The sequence below is a fragment of the Myxocyprinus asiaticus genome, chromosome 39, assembly GCF_019703515.2.
Source record: "Myxocyprinus asiaticus isolate MX2 ecotype Aquarium Trade chromosome 39, UBuf_Myxa_2, whole genome shotgun sequence".
Classification (NCBI taxonomy): Eukaryota; Metazoa; Chordata; class Actinopteri; order Cypriniformes; family Catostomidae; genus Myxocyprinus; species Myxocyprinus asiaticus.
The window spans coordinates 670001-688745 of NC_059382.1; the positions used below are offsets into that span (position 1 = coordinate 670001).

Here is an 18745-nt window from a genome sequence, read left to right on the forward strand (position 1 = left end):
ATGACAATGCAGCCCACTACATTGCGAGTAAATCACGCGCATATGCGACTAAAATATGTCTGTTATTAGCCACTGGCTATTAAATATTGAGATTTAATAGCCAGTTACTCACCAGAGAAGAAGAAGAACTTAAGTACCGCGATCCTTTTACTGAATAAGATGCTGGCGATTAAGTAGCTTGATTCAGCCTCATCTTTTTGTATGTCATAAGCACACGCACTGAAGGAAATTGACCTTATTTGGCTGCAGTGGGTCCGGATCTGTCGTGATCACGCTGTCACCATCATTTTATTTGAGCCATGAAAATCCATTGACATTGCATTTAACGACATCAACACTGACTTTGATTAAACTTTTCCACAGACTATTTTCACAACATTCTCCGTTTTACAGCATATCTACAGACCTGTAACGCGTTGCATGTCTGATAGAAGGTAAAAATGTTGCAATTTGAATTTGAGAACGTGTACAATACATATTTGTACAAGCAAGCCAATACATATTATACAAGTCAAAGTTTCCTTTTGCTTCGTTCCATGTATTTTCAATCCAAAGACGAGACCCAGGCACCCCATTTTCATTTCATGTATTTATTTTTTGAATCCTTTGTTATTTACAGTCAGTTGGTGATCAAAAAGATCAAAAGAAACATTATTTCTAATAATATATTGCATGGATGAAGAAAAAACCGCATTGACCTTCTCTCTCGTTAATGTGCGCTGTGCTCATTCAACCGTAAACAATTCTCTTTTTTTTTTTTTTTTCCCTTTTCTCCCCAATTTGGAATGCCCAATCTCCAATGCGCTCTAAATCCTTGCCTCCGCGTCTGAGACCGTCAGTCCGCATATCTAATCACGTGACTTGTTGAGCACGTTACCGCGGAGACAGAGTGCATGTGGAGGCTTCACGCTATTCTCTGTGGCACAACTCACCACGCGCCCCACCGAGAGCGAGAACCACATTATAGCGACCACGAGGAGGTTACCCCATGTGACTCTACCCTCCCTAGCAACCGGGCCAATTTGGTTGCTTAGGAGACCTGGCTGGAGTCACTCAGCACGCCCTGGATTCGAACTCCCGACTCCAGGTGTGGTAGTCAGTGTCAATACTGGCTGAGCTCCCCAGGCCCCCTAAGTAAACACTTCTCTTAAAGAGACAGTATTAATTTAGTGTTTGTTATACATATCAATGTAAACTCAATATAAATCACACAGTGCATAAAAACAAATGTTACAAAATGTTGTAATGTAATAAATGTGTAATTACAAACATATTTAAAGCCACAATCAGAATCAGAATCAGAATGAGCTTTATTGCCAAGTATGGTTACACATACAAGGAATTTGTCTTGGTGACAGGAGCTTCCTGTGTACAACAATACAAAAACAGCAGCAAGACTTTAAAAAAATAATTAAAATTGAATAATAAAATAGATAAATATTGAAAAGAAAAATGTATATAAAGAATACACAATATATATATATATATATATATATATATATATATATATATATATATATATATATATATATATATACATACATACATACATACATACATACACACACACACATACATACATACACACACACACATACATACATACATACATACACATACATACATATACACACACACACACACACACACATATATATACATACATATACACACATACATACACACACATACACACATACATATATACACATATACACATACATGAATATATATACATACACACATACATATACATACATATACACATATATACACATACACATACATGAATATATATACATACATTTACATACATATACATATAAACACACACACACACACATATATACACATACATACATATATATACACACACACACACACACATACGTAGTGCAAATCTAAATACAATTCGGTTATGTACAGATGCAAGGGAATGTAATGGCTGAAGAGGTTGGATGTGTTGGATTATATAAAAAGACTAAACTGTGTATTGCACATAATTATTGCTCAAAGGGGCAGTTTCATCATTATGCATTATTAAATATTTTAACTTCAGAAGGTCACTGTAAATATAAAGAATTTAACAAATTGGCTTGTGCCGCATCTATGCAAGGGTTTGGTAAAAAAAAAATATATATATATTTTTTTTTTTTTTGCATAGTAGTTTTGAAATAGTAGCACTTAAATTATTATTTTTATAATATAATTATTATATATAATTATTAAATAATTGTTATATGTTATATTTATTATTAGGTTCCAACTTGTGAATATTTTGTAAAAATGTTTTATGAAATTGCAAACAGTGGCAAAAGCTTTTACCATTATTTAAAATGCAATTTCATGACATCATATAAATTGATAGAATGTGAAATACACAAGCTGAAATGTGATTAAAATGATTAAAAGAGAAATATTCGGCGCAGCCGAAGACACACAGATAGAACCTGATTTGCTGCTTGCTGTTGTGAGTTGGTGTCAGATAGTGTTTATAATTAAAGGGGAGGGACATTGTCTTGAGAGCGAGCATTTGATCATAAAGATGATGTCATCAATATTTTTGGTCTGTTTCACTGAAAAAAAAAAAAACTTTTTTAAAATGTGTATTTTTTCAAAAACTTTTAATTTGTCAACACAACTCTCTCTTGTTGTGTGTGTGTGTTGTCAGGAGCTGTTAGAGATTGAAGCCGAGTTGAGGAAAGTGGCGGCAGAACTACGTGAACTTCGCATGGGTTAAACACACATGGTACATTCATCAGGTTTTACACAGAAATGTAGAAATCCCATGAGAACAGGCCCACACACACACACAAACACCTACACTCATGAACACAATCAGATACAAGCCATAATGCAGTTACATCGAATACACACACACGCACACTCACACACACACATCTGCATCTCACAGCTACCAGTGTGACTATTCATTTCGCTGCCGCCTCATTTCAATAATATATACAAATTCATATCTATATTGTAATGCAATATATCACTGAGTGGTGAAATAAGTATAATTACGTATAACACAAATGTGCACATGTGATGAAGTAACAATGTAATTTGTGCTCTCGACTGTTACTGTATATCTGTTTTTTTACTCTGATTTGAACATGGCTAAAAACTGTTCTGAGGTTAGAACATGAGCTGTTTCCTGATCACATGATCAACTGGATCAGTTAATATTCTGCAGGTGTGCAATTGATGAGTAATAATGAGTTGCAGAGTACAATCGAGTGTTTATAACTGTGTGTGTGTATCATGTGTGTATGCATTCATGTGTGTGTGACAGGAAACACTTGTGGTCTTTCCCTGTATGTTGCACTTTCCTGTAAATTAGCAGCCAATGAGAGCAGGTCTGGTCTCAGACTCCGCCCACACACAGTGAGAGTTGGGAAGCAAACGAGCAATAAGAGGAAGTGATGTTTGATACATACATACAGCGTGAGCCACAGAACTAGATCGATAATATTTCTTTTGAATGTAAACAACTTACAAAGATTAGCTGAAACTATAAACACATTTGATTATGAGACTAGATCGTATGTCTTTTATCTTCTGTTTTAACTTGTTATAAAGTAATAAAGAGCTGTTCTCTGGACACGCACCTGCCTCCGAGTGTTTCTGAATCTCATGTGGAAATTATAACTAAAAAATAAAAAGTCAGTATGTTGTTCTTTTTCAAATGTTTAACCTTCAGAAAATAATTTTCTTTAGCCCCAATGTGGTCACACTAAATATTGTATAAGCTAATTTTTTTGATATATGTTTTATATCAGCTCTGCAATTTTTGCAACCCTGTTACCAAAATTTGGGACATGTTTATATACAATTTAAACCCTGATCGGTGTGATTGTAATGCTTAATAGTTATCGATAAACTAATATTTTCAGTAAATGCATTATTTGATCACATGCGAAATGCAGTCAACACTACAATTTGTGTAAAAATTTTGAAAATGGAATGAGATGCCACTTTCAGGGTGTTTTAATTTTAAGGATAGCAATTTTTTGGGGGAAAGCCATGCAGGATTAAGTGTAATATATGGGACAAAGTTAATAGTTATAATTAAAAACACCTTATCCTTGAGTAATCATGCTAAATTGATCATTTGGTACTAGAAAATCACTTGCCATTATATCAAACACTGCTGAAAGATATTTGGATCATTAAATGAAGCTTAACATTGTCTTTGTGTTTGTTTTTGAGTTGCCACAGTATGCAATAGACTGGCATGTCTTAAGGTCAATATTAGGTCAAAAATGGCCAAAAAAAGAAACAGCTTTCTCTAGAAACTCATCAGTCAATCATTGTTTTGAGGAATGAAGGATATACAATGCTTTGAAAGATTTCATACAAAGGTGTACACTACAGTCTTCAAAGACAAAGGACAACTGGCTCTAACAAGGACAGAAAGAGATGTGGAAGACCAGATGTACAACTAAACAAGAGGATAAGTACATCAGAGTCTCTAGTTTGAGAAATAGACACCTCACATGTTCTCAGCTGACAGCTTCATTGAATTCTACCCGCTCAACAGCAACTGGCTCAACATTCAAGCAGGCTCAAGTAACCCCACTGCTTAAAAAATCAACACACAACCTCACAGTAGACGACAACTACAGACCGGTGTCTCTCCTACCCTTCCTGTCTAAAACTCTTGAGGGGGCCGTATTCAACCAGTTGTCTGCTTTTCTCTCACAGAACAACCTATTCGACAGACATCAGTCTGGCTTCAAAAAAGGACACTCAACAGAGTGGTGATCCCTCTTGTCAGTAGCTGAAACCCTGCGACTGGCGAGAACTAACTCTAAATCATCCATCCTCATCCTCCTCGACTTGTCTGCTGCCTTCGACACAGTAAACCACAAGATCCTCCTGTCCACCCTCTCTGACCTGCATCACAGGATCTGTGCTTGATGTTTTGAGTGATAGCTCATTGGCAGATCGTTCAAGGTCTCCTGGAGAGGAGAGGTGTCCAAGACACACCAGCTGACCACTGAGGTTCCTCAAGGATCAGTGCTTGGACCCCTCCTCTTCTCAATATACACAACATCCCTCAGACCAGTCATTGAGGCACATGGCTTTTCCTACCACTGCTACGCAGATGATATGCAGCTCTACCTGTTGTTCCAGCCTGATGACCTTACTATCTCAGCTCGTATCTCTGCCTGCCTCTCGGACATTTCGGCTTGGATGAAGGAACGCCACCTTCGGCTCAACCTTGCCAAGACAGAACTCCTCATGATCCCAGCCAACCCATCTGCTGACCACAACCTCACTATTCAACTTGGTTCAACTACACTAACACCAACCAGAACAGCCCAGAACCTGGGAGTGGTGGTAGATGACCAGCTTAATTTCACTGCACACATCTCATCAACCGCCCGGTCTTGCAGATTCATGCTTTACAACATCAGGAAAATCAGACCTTTTCTGTCTGTATGTGCTACACAGCTCCTGGTCCAAGCTCTGGTCATCTCAAGACTGGACTACTGCAATGTTCTGTTGGCAAGCCTTCCAGCTAACACAATTAAACCACTGCGGATGGTCCAGAATGCAGCAATGCTTCTGGTCTTCAATCAGCAAAAAAAGGGCTCATGTCACCCCACTCTTGATTTCACTCCACTGGCTACCTGTTGCTTCCCGCATCAAATTCAAGGCTTTGACTCTGTCCTTCAGGACAGCCAACGGAACTGCACCCTATTACTTCAATTCACTTCTTCAGGTCTATGCTCCAACTCGCTCTCTTCGGTCAATGAACGAGTGACGCCTGGTGGTCCCATCACAAAGAAGCTCAAAGTCTATTTCACGATCGTTCACTTTCTCTGCTCCTTTGTGGTGGAATGAACTTCCAACATCCACACGATCTACTGATACCATCTCAACATTCAAGAACCAGCTGAAAACATTTGTTCTGCGGGCACTTAACCAACCCACACTAATCGCACTTACTACTGCACTTAACCTGCACTTAATGTACAAAAAAAATACAATAATAACAATTCCTTGTTTGTCTCTTTCTTCTGCGCCAGCATCTTAACTACTCCAGCCACTGTGAGAACTTGGCAGTGCCATGCTGAAGATATTGTTAAACTTTGTAGGACAAATTGCTTACTATGTGTCTGATTTGTAAGTCGCTTTGGATAAAAGCATCTGCTAAATGACATGTAATGAAATGCGTAAATCTTGCAAATATTTGCAACACTTTTTATAAGGCAATGCTGCTAATATTTTAGTTTTAGAAAACCATCTGTCTTAAATCGATCTTGAATTGTATTTTAAAGAGGATGCAGCTACTTTGTGTTTCAAAATAAGACAGTAACATTGACTTGAGTTCATGTGTTTAATGCATTGTTTATTACACATGCAGTCAGACTTCCTCTTCATTGTTTAATGACGTGTCTGAATATAAAGAGAAAGTAAAAGTAAATATCGCTTATTCACTCTCACTCGACGCTGTCGCGGCATTTTCAACGCATTTATCCTCAAGGATCTCATAGTTGTGTTTGTAAATGCAGACAGATTGAGTTAATAAAGTCAGTGAAGTATTTTTAAGAGTTTCTCAGGATGTCTCGCGGTTCAAACGCTGGATTTGATCGACACATCACTATCTTCTCACCTGAGGGCCGATTATATCAAGTCGGTAAGAGACTCAGCCTGTGTTTAATGCTTTTATCTCATATATACTGGACCGATGCGACCTTCTGGTGACACATTAATGCAATTTATTATTAGTAGCATGTTAAATATCATCACGAGAGAATGCACACATTTTCACAAGTTTATATCATGTGTTGATATTTGACTTGACCCTACAGACTGTATGTAGATCGAGTTTGTCCATCAGTACAGAGATATATATAGTCAAAAAAATATCAGTACTAATAACACTTTAAAGGAATATTCTGGGCTCAATACAAGTTGAGCTCAATTGACAGCATTTGTGGCATAATATTGATTACCACTAAAATTAATTTCGATTTTAAATGTGTGTTTCAGTGAGACACTTACAATGGAAGTCAATGGGGTCAATCTGTAAACATTAAAATACTCACTGTTTCAAAAGTATAGACACAAGACATAAGCAATATGTGTGTTAACATGATTTTACTGTCATAAAATCACTTACTAACCACATCTGTGGAAAGATATAGACTATTTTACAACTTCTTTGTCATGGCAGCACTGTAAACCCTAAAACGACCATAAAATGATGATTTAAACAACTTTACAGCTCAAATAATACACAAGTTTTAACAGAAGAATTAATGTAAGTGCTTTTATAAAATTATAAACTTCACATTTCTGACTTTAAACCCTCCAAAAATTGACCCCATTGACTTCCATTGTAAGTGTCTCACTGGAACACACATTTAAAGAAAAGGAGGAACGAGTCGAAATTAATTTTGTTGTAATCATCAATATGCCACAAATGCTGTCGATTGAGTTTAAAGTGATGGTTCACACAAAAGTGAAATTCTCTCATCATTTACTCACCCTCATGCCATCCCAGATGTGTATGACTTTCTTTCTTCTGCTGAACACAAATTAAAATTTTTAGAAGAATATTTCAGCTCTGTAGGCCCATACAATACAAGTGAATGGTGACCAGAACTTTGAAGCTCCAAAATCACCATAAGAGTAATCCATAAGACTCCAGTGGTTTAATCCATGTCTTCAGAAGTGATATAAGTGTGGGTGAGAGACGTAAAATATTTAAGTCCTTTTTTTACTATAAATCTCCACTTTCACTTTCACATTCTTCTTCTTTTATTTTTGGTGATTTGCATTCTTCATGCATATCGCCCCCTACTGGGCAGGGAGGAGAATTTATAGTAAAAAAGGATTTAAATATTGACCTGTTTCTCACACACACCTATCATATCACTTCTGAAGACATGGATTAAACCACTGGAGTCTTATGGATTACTTTTATGCACCCTTTATGTGCTTTTTGGAGCTTCAAAGTTCTGGTCACCATCCACCTGCATTGTATGGACCTACAGAGCTGAAATATTCTTCTAAAAAATCTTCATTTGTGTTCAGCAGAAGAAAGAAAGTCAAACACATCTGGGATGGCATGAGGGTGACTAAATAATGTGGGAATTTTCATTTTTGGGTGAACTGTCCCTTTAACTTGTATTGAACCTAGTCGGAATATTCCTTTAAATCATTCCAGCCATGAAAACAATAAGATGTCATAGTATTCAGTGTACACACTTTGAGAGCTTATAGAATTCTATGCAGTCCCTATTTGCACTATATGCTTCATTTGTTCTAGTGTAGCAGATTTTTACATATCACATTTAATTGTTGTGATTGACAGAATATGCCTTCAAAGCGATCACTCAGAGCGGCCTGACGTCTGTGGGCATCAGAGGAAACGACTGCGCTGTGGTCGTCACACAGAAGAAAGTTCCGGTAACACACCTGAACACCAGCTGTGATTCTTTAATATTTGCAGCTCATCTGGACTAAAGCAGCTCAAATGCATTTATTTGTTGTGTTTACACTAGTTGTTAATCAAACTGAATCAGACAGTTTGTAAAGAGTCAGTCGCTCAGCTGTGTCTCAGAGGCAGAGATGCCGCTGTGATGCTCTTTAATTTCGCTGAGTCGTGAATCTCAATGAGTGTGTATAGATTATGTGTGTGTGTGTAAGCGTCTCTTTCTTTTTCATCTCATGTGCAGGATACACTCCTGGATGCATCGACCGTAACAAACATGTTTCGACTCACTCCACGGATTGGATGCGTCATGACAGGACATTACGGTGTGTGTGTGTGTGTGTTTTAGATTATACACACATAATGATTCACACTGTCAGGTTATACACACACTTTTACTCTCATTCTTGAAATCCTGTCATCATTTACTCACCCTCATGTTGTTCCAAACCCATATGGCTTTCTTTCTTCTGTGGAATGCAGAAGGAGATGTTGTGCAGAATGTTCACGCTGCTCTTTTACATCCAGTAAAAGCATACTCTGACCAGGAAGAGTCAAGCTCCAGAAAGGACATGAAAGTATCATAAAAGTACCATAAAATGAGTCCATATGACTTGAGCACAATATTTCTAGTCTTCTGAAGTCATGCAGTACTTTTGTGTGATGAATAGATCCAAATTTAAGTTGTTATTCACTGCAGATCTTGCCCTTCATTCACGTTTGAGTACATTTAAACCTGACACATCACGATACATAAGAACCAGTGAAGTTTGAGTACAGTTTTACCTCCTCCTCCTTATGTGTATATATATATATATAGAATCAAATGAGCTGCACTTCAGCTGTACACTGCAAAGAGATCATTTTCAGCATTCTCATAGATGACATTATTCTTGCAAACAGTTTTCAGCCGAATGAAACAGAGAAAAAGGAGTGAAAACTCGTTACATGCGCTTGTTCCACGAGACAGGGTCCCATTGCACGCCTCTGAACAAACAGCGAATCAGACATGAGCATTGATGGCTTTTCTTTTGTCTGTTCTTAAAAATATAATAAAGTGTGTTTCTTCAAGCGTGTGTCTTTTTGACTAACAGCATTTCTTGTCATGTGTCACTCCGCCTGTTGTGGGTAGATGAGCAAAATTACCCACGCATGAAATACATTTGGAGGAGGAGCTCGCAAACTGGATTGAGTCTCGTCGCATTTTGTGGGTGGCGGGTGCTATATCACACTCTGGGTGCACATAAAAAATAACGAACGTTCATAAAATCGCTCATAGAAGATGCTCTTAACAGCTAAGATCAATAGTTATTGGGAAACGAGGCCCAGAACTCTATGCATTCCCAGCTAACAAAAAAAGGTCCTCAGAACGTCCCCTAAATGACCTCTACGAACGTCGCACGAACGTCCATGTGTAGGGTCCTCTTGCCGTCCTCTGGACGTTCAAGGGGACGTTCACTGGACATCCATTCAGGACGTTCACAGGATGTCCATTCAGGACATTTAGGGGATGTTCTGAGGACCTTTTTTTGTTAGTTGGGTTAGTTTAATTTTTCCTTTGTCTGAGTTGCAAGGTGTCATGTCTGATGATAAAAGGGAACACAAGGGCGAATGGATTTTGCAAGTGTTGTTATGGAAATGTCAGATGAGGGACGATATAGGGATGGTCGCAAACTCTGGCCAGGACGAAAATTGGACTTGTAGCGAACGTTCGGAATGTTCTCGGAACGTTCGCCAGCGAACGTTACAAAGCAGACTAAATGTGAACCTAAGTGGACGTTTGCAACGTCCAGGGGATGTCCCGTTTGCTGGGTGCGTGTGTCTTGGAGAAGCGCTTTCATTGCGCTCATGAACAGCAGAGCTCACTGCGCACATATAAAATCAGACACGCATCGGCGGCTTTTCTTTCGTCTGTTCTTCAAAATATAATCATGTTTCGTCAAACACACGTCTTTGTGTCTAATTTCTTGTCATATATCACTCTGAGCAGTCTTACAGGTTGCCCTGCACAGTGGCGAATACATCAGCAAAATACTCTGCATGAAAAATCCGCATTTGGCGGGTGTTCATTTCACACCTTGTTCACCAGGAGTAGGCTGTACAACAAATTCGGGAGAAAGGAAATCAAACAGTGTCATTGACTTCAAACTTTGCAATCGCACCCACACTTTCTGCAGGAAAATTATCTCTAGAAAGTTTTAAACAATCCTGTGTTGGTGAACGGTGAGACACCCGGGGAGTCACTTGATTTTTAACAAAGAGTCACTTCTGATTCATTTATAGACAACACAATACTAATGATTAACTTCAGTTCAGAAATCAATATTTGCTGGAATAACTCTCATTTTCAATCACAGCTTTCATGCATCTTGGCATGCTCTCTACCAGTCTTTCACATTGCTGTTGGGTGACTTTATGCCACTCCTGGTGCGAATATTCAACAGACACTGGAATGGCTGCCATGCATGTAGAGATGCTGATTTAAGAAACATTTGGAGTGGTCTCTTAATTTTTTCCAGAGCTATATACACTATATTGCCAAAAGTATTCACTCATCTGCCTTTAGACGCATATGAACTTAAGTGACATCCCATTCTTAATCCATAGGGTTTAATATGACGTCGGCCCACCCTTTGCAGCTATAACAGCTTCAACTCTTCTGGGAAGGCTTTCCACAAGGTTTAGGAGTGTGTTTATGGGAATTTTTGACCATTCTTCCAGAAGCACATTTGTGAGGTCAGACACTGATGTTGGACGAGAAGGCCTGGCTCGCAGTCTTCACTCTAATTCATCCCAAAGGTGCTCTATCGGGTTGAGGTCAGAACTCTGTGCAGGCCAGTCAAGTTCTTCCACACCAAACTCGCTCATCCATGTCTTTATGGACCTTGCTTTGTGCACTGGTGCGCAGTCATGTTGGAACAGGAAGGGGCCATCCCCAAACTGTTCCCACAAAGTTGGGAGCATGGAATTGTCCAAAATCTCTTGGTATGCTGAAGCATTCAGAGTTCCTTTCACTGGAACTAAGGGGCCAAGCCCAGCTCCTGAAAAACAACCCCACACCATAATCCCCCCTCCACCAAACTTCACAGTTGGCACAATGCAGTCAGACAAGTACCGTTCTCCTGGCAACCGCCAAACCCAGACTCGTCCATCAGATTGCCAGATGGAGAAGCGTGATTTGTCACTCCAGAGAACGCGTCTCCACTGCTCTAGAGTCCAGTGGCGGCGTGCTTTACACCACTGCATCCGACGCTTTGCATTGCACTTGGTGATGTATGGCTTGGATGCAGCTGCTCGGCCATGGAAACCCATTCCATGAAGCTCTCTACGCACTGTTCTTGAGCTAATCTGAAGGCCACATGAACTTTGGAGGTCTGTAGCGATTGACTCTGCAGAAAGTTGGCGACCTCTATGCACTATGCACCTCAGCATCCGCTGACCCCGCTCTGTCATTTTACGTGGCCTACCACTTCATGGCTGAGTTGCTGTCATTCCCAATCGCTTCCACTTTGTTATAATACCACTGACAGTTGACTGTGGAATATTTAGTAGGGAGGAAATTTCACGACTGGACTTGTTGCACAGGTGGCATCCTATCACAGTACCACGCTGGAATTCACTGAGCTCCTGAGAGCGACCCATTCTTTCACAAATGTTTGTAGAAGCAGTCTGCATGCCTAGGTGCTTCATTTTATACACCTGTGGCCATGGAAGTGATTGGAACACCTGAATTCAATTATTTGGATGGGTGAGCGAATATTTTTGGCAATATAGTGTATCTCACAAGATGAGGTTTATTGATGAGGAATAAAAAATAGAGGAATAATAATAATTAAAAAAAAACTATCGACAACTATTGGCATAGATTTATGCTGATAACCGATAGTTCCAAAAAAGCAATTATATGCAGAGAGTAATCTGTAAAGCCAATAAATCGGTCTACCTTTGCTAACATTGAACAGACCTGATCTGGAGAAAAATAATACTTCTGATGCATGATGTCCAATTTAGTGCATAATTTGCTGTTTACATAAAGTCAATATTTGTAAAAATTGAGCAATTATACAGTTCCATGTGTTTTAATTTGTCATCTATTATTTTAACCAGCAGGGGATTTGTTTTATAGAATGATTGGACAGATATTCTGCAGGTGCACGGCATGACTGGCTTTTCACTGGTTTTTGTTGCACTTTAAAATGGTTCATATGCATGTTCATATGTTATGATGTAGTGGCAACTTAAGGGGATTTGATGCAACCATACCATCTGAACCTATTCATTTAGAAAAACATGACTTTTAAAAACAGTAGCTATACACTGTAGTGACCACTGTGTGTGAAAGGGATTAGATATTTCAACTGGAAAACAAGAAAAAATACTGATTAAAAAAATGTCTTTTTTCAGTGTATGCAAAGAAGTTCTCCATATATCATCTGTGTGTTTATATGTGTGTATTTGTGTTGTGTGTGTGTGTGTGTGTAGCTGACAGTCGTTCTCAGGTGCATCGGGCTCGCGTGGAGGCCGGCGAGTGGAAATATAAGTTCGGTTATGACATCACTGCGGACATGTTGTGTCGTCGTATGGCGGATATCTCGCAGGTGTACACACAGAACGCAGAGATGAGACCGCTCGGCTGCTGTGAGAATGTTTATCTATAAACACACAATGTTTCACTGATTCAGTGTGAAGCTCTGCAGCGTTGTGATTGTGAATGCTGTGTCTGATTCAGGTATGATTCTGATCGCTATGGATCCACAGATGGGACCCCTCCTCTATAAATGTGACCCTGCCGGGTATTTCTGCGGGTTCCGGGCGACGAGCGTTGGGACGAAACACACGGAGGCAAACAGTTACCTGGAGAAAAAACTCAAGAAACAGCCTGAGCTCTCCTACAACACTACTGTAGAGGTACACAACAGTGTGTGTGTGTGTGTGTGTGTGTGTGTGATGATGATGCACCAAATATAGTAATATAGTGAGAATACATTATACATTATTAATTGTTTAACTTATAAACCACTAAAGACAGACCGACGGTGAGCTCTGAGGTTGTTAATCGATGGTATATGCTTCTATTGAAGACATCAGTCTGCATTATTTCAGTTGATTTTTTTAAAAATCGTGTTTAATAGCAGAATTCCTGGTGAAGAACTACACTACCCATAATTCTGAAGAGAGATCCACCAATTAGAGAAGAGCTCTGAAGCTCCGCCCACTCCCATGATGCACTGTGAATGATGCAATCGAGTCGCTCTCCCTACACTAACTACTGATAAATTTGTACATACAGTATCTGAATATTTTGCAATGAAATTTAAATATATTGATTCTATTCTTATAATCATCAACTTTAAATCAGTAGTTCTGTATCATTTTTAATTAGATTACATCATTCGCAATGCATCATAGATTGTAGTTCATTCCCTCAATAAAGACTTTAACCTTTCCTTCAGAATCCCCCCCACCCCCCCAAATAAAAACAAAAAACTCAAATTATTCATAAATAATATTGTTTATGGTTACATAATTATTATTATTTTGTCCTGATTTGTATGCATGTAGTTCTGGTTCTGTTCACCCCGTCTTCCTCCAAATGGTTAATAGGAATTGATATTTCATTCCACTAGATGGCAGCAAGTACTAGAAAAATAATGTTTCCTCTACCACCTTCCATCACAATATACAGATCTGAAATGTAGGTGGCGCTCAAACTCATCTCAGCTCTCACAGATGTGCTCGTCCATAGACATTCAGTCTAATTTTCAGTTCATGCACCATCCTCTGTGTTTCATTGAATATCCCGGCCTCTGAGTGGACTAGAAGCTCAATCTAAGTGTCATTAGAAAGCTGAAATCCTCCCCTTTGCAGTGATGTATAACATTTTATCATCGATAGTCAATAACATAATATTCTCATGATTTGTTTAGCATGCTTTTCCTGTGGGACTGCATATTTTGTTCTGGACATCTAAGATATAACATTGGATTATTCACACAAGCAAGCTCACAGACAAGTAAACAGTGGCTTATTTTTTAGGGATCCACCTAAGGTAAAAACAGATATAAAGTTTGTAGCTATTTGTGGCTTACAGCAGCAGTGATAAGCACATAAAATAGTCATTTGTATATGATGTCTTACAAATTTTATATTTCACTTTGTGATTCTTTTGAAAATCTTTTAAACTGTTGAATTTGGCCAACAAAATAAACTATACAGTCACATTTTTGAGAATGAGAGCTTTCATGTGATATATGATTTGTGTATTTAGGTGCAATTTTAAAGACCTTTTATATTCATATTAATATTTCTACCACATGACCAGTAGGCGGCGCTTATTTGTGACGCAGATGTTTAAGGCCTTATTTTGTCGTTTTAAGTTACATAAATGCAGAAATGATGGTTATATCTGATAAGTTCAGATTCTAAGATTTATTTTTATCCCCTTTTCTCCCAATTTGGAATGACCAATTCCCACTACTTAGTATGTCTTTGTGGTGGCGTGGTTATTCACCTCAATCCGGGTGGCGGAGGACAAGTCTCAGTTGCCTCCGCTTCTGAGACTGTCAATCCGCGCATCTTATCATGTGACTCGTTGTGCATGACACCGCGGAGACTCACGGCATGTGGAGGCTCATGCTACTCTCCACGATCCACACACAACTCACCACACGCCCCATTGAGAGCGAGAACCACTAATCGCCACCACGAGGAGGTTACCCCATGTGACTCTACCCTCCCTAGCAACCGGGACAATTTGGAATGCCCAATTTCCAGTGAGCTCTAAGTCCTTGTGGTGGCATAGTGACTCGCCTCAATCCGGGTGGCGGAGGACAAATCTCAGTTGCCTCCATTTCTGAGACCATCAATCCGTGCATTTTATCACGTGACTCGTTGTGCATGACACCGCGGAGACTCACAGCATGTGGAGGCTCATGCTACTCTCCACGATCCACACACAACTCACCACACGCCCCATTGAGAGCGAGAACCACTAATCACAACCACGAGGAGGTTACCCCATGTGACTCTACCCTCCCTAGCAACCGGGCCAATTTGGTTGCTTAGGAGACCTGGCTGGAGTCACTCAGCATGCTCTGGATTCGAACTCGTGACTCGCGACTTGTGAAAACGATACCCCATATGCCCCTTATGTATACGACGACTTGAGCATTTTAAGCATAAACGTTTTTCGCGATATAGCGCCCGCCGGCAGGTCCACAGAGTTGAAGAGGTAAGTACACCATCTTGTATCTTTGTCTTTTTGTCTGAGTTTCAAATACTTTTTTGCTTCATATTAAAGTTAGTAATGCTGTGATTCACCTCGGAGCTGATTGGTTTGGTTTGTGGTTTACAGTTCTTTTATAGAGCATTTTATGAAATCACTATGGAAGAAATACTTCTGGAACCAGGTGGATGGGAACTGTTGCACTCTATAAAGTGAAGCATAACAAGACATTGTTATTTTGATATATTTGATATTTTTAGAATAATAACAATTGAAATGTTAATGCTTGGCATCAATGCATATAATATTATATCACAATTAAACAGAGTATTAAACCGCAGCGCTCATGTCTCCTGTCCTCTAGATGGCGATCTTGTGTTTATCCTCTGTTCTGTCCATGGACTTTAAATGCAGTGAGCTGGAGGTGGGCGTCGTCACTAAGGAAAAACCCAAATTCAGGTACAGTGAGCAGAACTGAACACAATAACAACAGTGAATCTCACTGGATCTGTTTATCAGACTTATGACACAAGCCAGAATCTGCTGGAAACCGTTCAGTTCATACTGACGTGAACAACAATACGATGATGCTCAAAGTTTGATGGCATTCTTGCTGTAACAGAGCTGTTTTTATATGCACTGAAAGAACATGAAAACATGCAGCAGTTCACTGCGGCTGATGTTTCGAAGTTTCAGTTTCATGTCTTGATCGCTCATCTATGGGTACACATGAAACATCAGGATCATTGTGGTCGAAACTGTGTGCAGTGTGAACAATCTCTTCAAACTGTTAAGAAATATTGCAATCCAAAGATGTGTGTATGTGTGTCTCTGTGTGTTTCAGGACTCTAACAGAAGCAGAAATCGAGTCTCATCTGGTAGCGATTGCAGAGAGAGAATAGTCTGTCTGATTATCACATTTTTACAGTCCAAATCAACTTTCACTTGATCACACATCTGAAACTCATGAAGAACCAGCTGATTGAACCTGTGTGTTTGACAGAGGTTATTAGTGTCTGTTACTCAATTTATAAACCAGCAGACTTTATCAAATAAAACTATCATTTTACCTGTCTGAAACAGCCTGGTTCAATAATATTCTCAGTACATTCACACATTTACTCTCTGTTTTAATCTGTTATATGCAGTTCTCTCGTTCTCCACTCTGTGGCAATATTCCCTGTGATTGTCCTAATAACAGAGCTGAAATGAGCCACAGCAGAAACACACCTTTATTTGACACATGCAGATTGTTCTGTAAGCAACAAAAATGAGAAACTGAACTTGTATTGAACCTGGAATATTCCTAAGATATAAACACAGTCTCAAAATTACACACCAGTTTGTACAAACGGACATATTAAAGCAGAAGCATTCAGTCATTCTGCAGCTTGATTGTTTTTTGAGAGTGTTTTTGAGAGTGTTAGTGTGTGTGTGTGTTTTTGAGAGAGTGTTAGTGTGTGTGTGTGTTTTTGAGAGTGTGTGTGTGTGTGTGAGTGTTTTTGAGAGTGTGTGTGACTGTGTGTGAGTGTTTTTGAGAGAGTGTTAGTGTGTGTGTGTGTTTTTGAGAGTGTGTGTGACTGTGTGTGAGTGAGTGTGTGTGTGTGTGAGTGTTTTTGAGAGTGTGTGTGACTGTGTGTGAGTGTTTTTGAGAGAGTGTTAGTGTGTGTGTGTGTTTTTGAGAGTGTGTGTGTGTGTGTGAGTGTTTTTGAGAGTGTGTGTGACTGTGTGTGAGTGTTTTTGAGAGAGTGTTAGTGTGTGTGTGTGTTTTTGAGAGCGTGTGTGACTGTGTGTGAGTGAGTGTGTGTGACTGTGTGTGAGTGAGTGTGTGTGTGTGTGAGTGTTTTTGAGAGTGTGTGTGACTGTGTGTGAGTGTTTTTGAGAGAGTGTTAGTGTGTGTGTGTGTGTTTTTGAGAGTGTGTGTGTGTGTGTGAGTGTTTTTGAGAGTGTGTGTGACTGTGTGTGAGTGTTTTTGAGAGAGTGTTAGTGTGTGTGTGTGTTTTTGAGAGTGTGTGTGTGTGTGTGAGTGTTTTTGAGAGTGTGTGTGACTGTGTGTGAGTGTTTTTGAGAGAGTGTTAGTGTGTGTGTGTGTTTTTGAGAGTGTGTGTGACTGTGTGTGAGTGAGTGTGTGTGTGTGTGAGTGTTTTTGAGAGTGTGTGTGACTGTGTGTGAGTGTTTTTGAGAGAGTGTTAGTGTGTGTGTGTGTTTTTGAGAGTGTGTGTGACTGTGTGTGAGTGAGTGTGTGTGTGTGTGTGAGTGTTTTTGAGAGTGTGTGTGTGACTCTGTGAGTGAGTGAGAGTGTGTGAGTGTTTTTGAGAGTGTGTGTGAGTGTGTGTGTGAAAGAGAGAGTGTTTGTGAGTGTGTGAGTGTGTGTGAGAGTGTTTGTGAGTGTGTGTGAGTGTTTTTGAGAGTGTGTGTGAGTGTGTGTGTGAGAGAGAGTGTTTGTGAGTGTGTGTGTGTTTTTGAGAGTGTGTTAGTGTGTGTGAGAGTGTTTTTGAGTGTGTGTGTGTGTGTGACTGTGAGTGAGTGAGTGTTTGTGAGTGTTTTTGAGAGTGTGTGTGTGTGTGTGTGTGTGTGTTGTTTTTGAGAGTGTGTGTGTGACTGTGTGTGTGTGTGTGTGTTTTTGAGAGTGTGTGTGTGTGTGAGAGTGTTTTTGAGAGTGTGTGTGTGTGTGTGTTTTTGAGAGTGTGTGTGTGACTGTGTGTGAGTGAGTGTGTGTGTTTTTGAGAGTGTGTGAGTGAGTGTTTGTGAGTGTTTTTGAGAGTGTGTGTGTGTGTGAGAGAGTGTTTGTGAGTGTGTGTGTGTGTGTGTGAGTGTGTGTGAGTGTTTTTGAGAGTGTGTGTGTGTGACTGTGTGTGAGTGAGTGTGTGTGTGAGTGTTTTTGAGAGTGTGTGTGTGTGTGTTTTTGAGAGTGTGTGTGACTGTGTGTGTGTGTGTGTTTTTGAGAGTGTGTGTGTGAGTGAGTGTTTGTGAGTGTTTTTGAGAGTGTGTGTGTGTGTGAGAGAGTGTTTGTGAGTGTGTGTGTGTGAGAGAGTGTTTGTGAGTGTGTGTGTGTGTGAGTGTGTGTG

The 18745-nt window shown here is 39.6% G+C and overlaps 2 protein-coding genes across 2 annotated transcripts in view; both read left to right on the plus strand.

The window, feature by feature from the left end:
- Positions 1–3608, plus strand: part of LOC127430066 (cilia- and flagella-associated protein 251-like) — a 13419-nt gene extending 9811 nt beyond the window's left edge. The window contains exon 6 of the mRNA XM_051679517.1: positions 2672–3608. Within this exon, the coding sequence (XP_051535477.1) occupies positions 2672–2740 (69 nt within the window). The 3' untranslated portion in view covers positions 2741–3608. The remainder of the gene's footprint in view (positions 1–2671) is intronic.
- A 2795-nt stretch (positions 3609–6403) lies between these two features.
- LOC127430072 (proteasome subunit alpha type-6-like) lies at positions 6404–17063 on the plus strand. The gene is made up of 7 exons (XM_051679522.1): positions 6404–6649; positions 8333–8427; positions 8697–8778; positions 12935–13090; positions 13182–13360; positions 16042–16136; positions 16522–17063. The coding sequence occupies exons 1-7, from the start codon at positions 6574–6576 to the stop codon at positions 16577–16579; spliced, it is 741 nt and encodes a 246-aa protein (XP_051535482.1). The 5' UTR covers positions 6404–6573; the 3' UTR covers positions 16580–17063.
- Positions 17064–18745: the final 1682 nt, after the last annotated feature.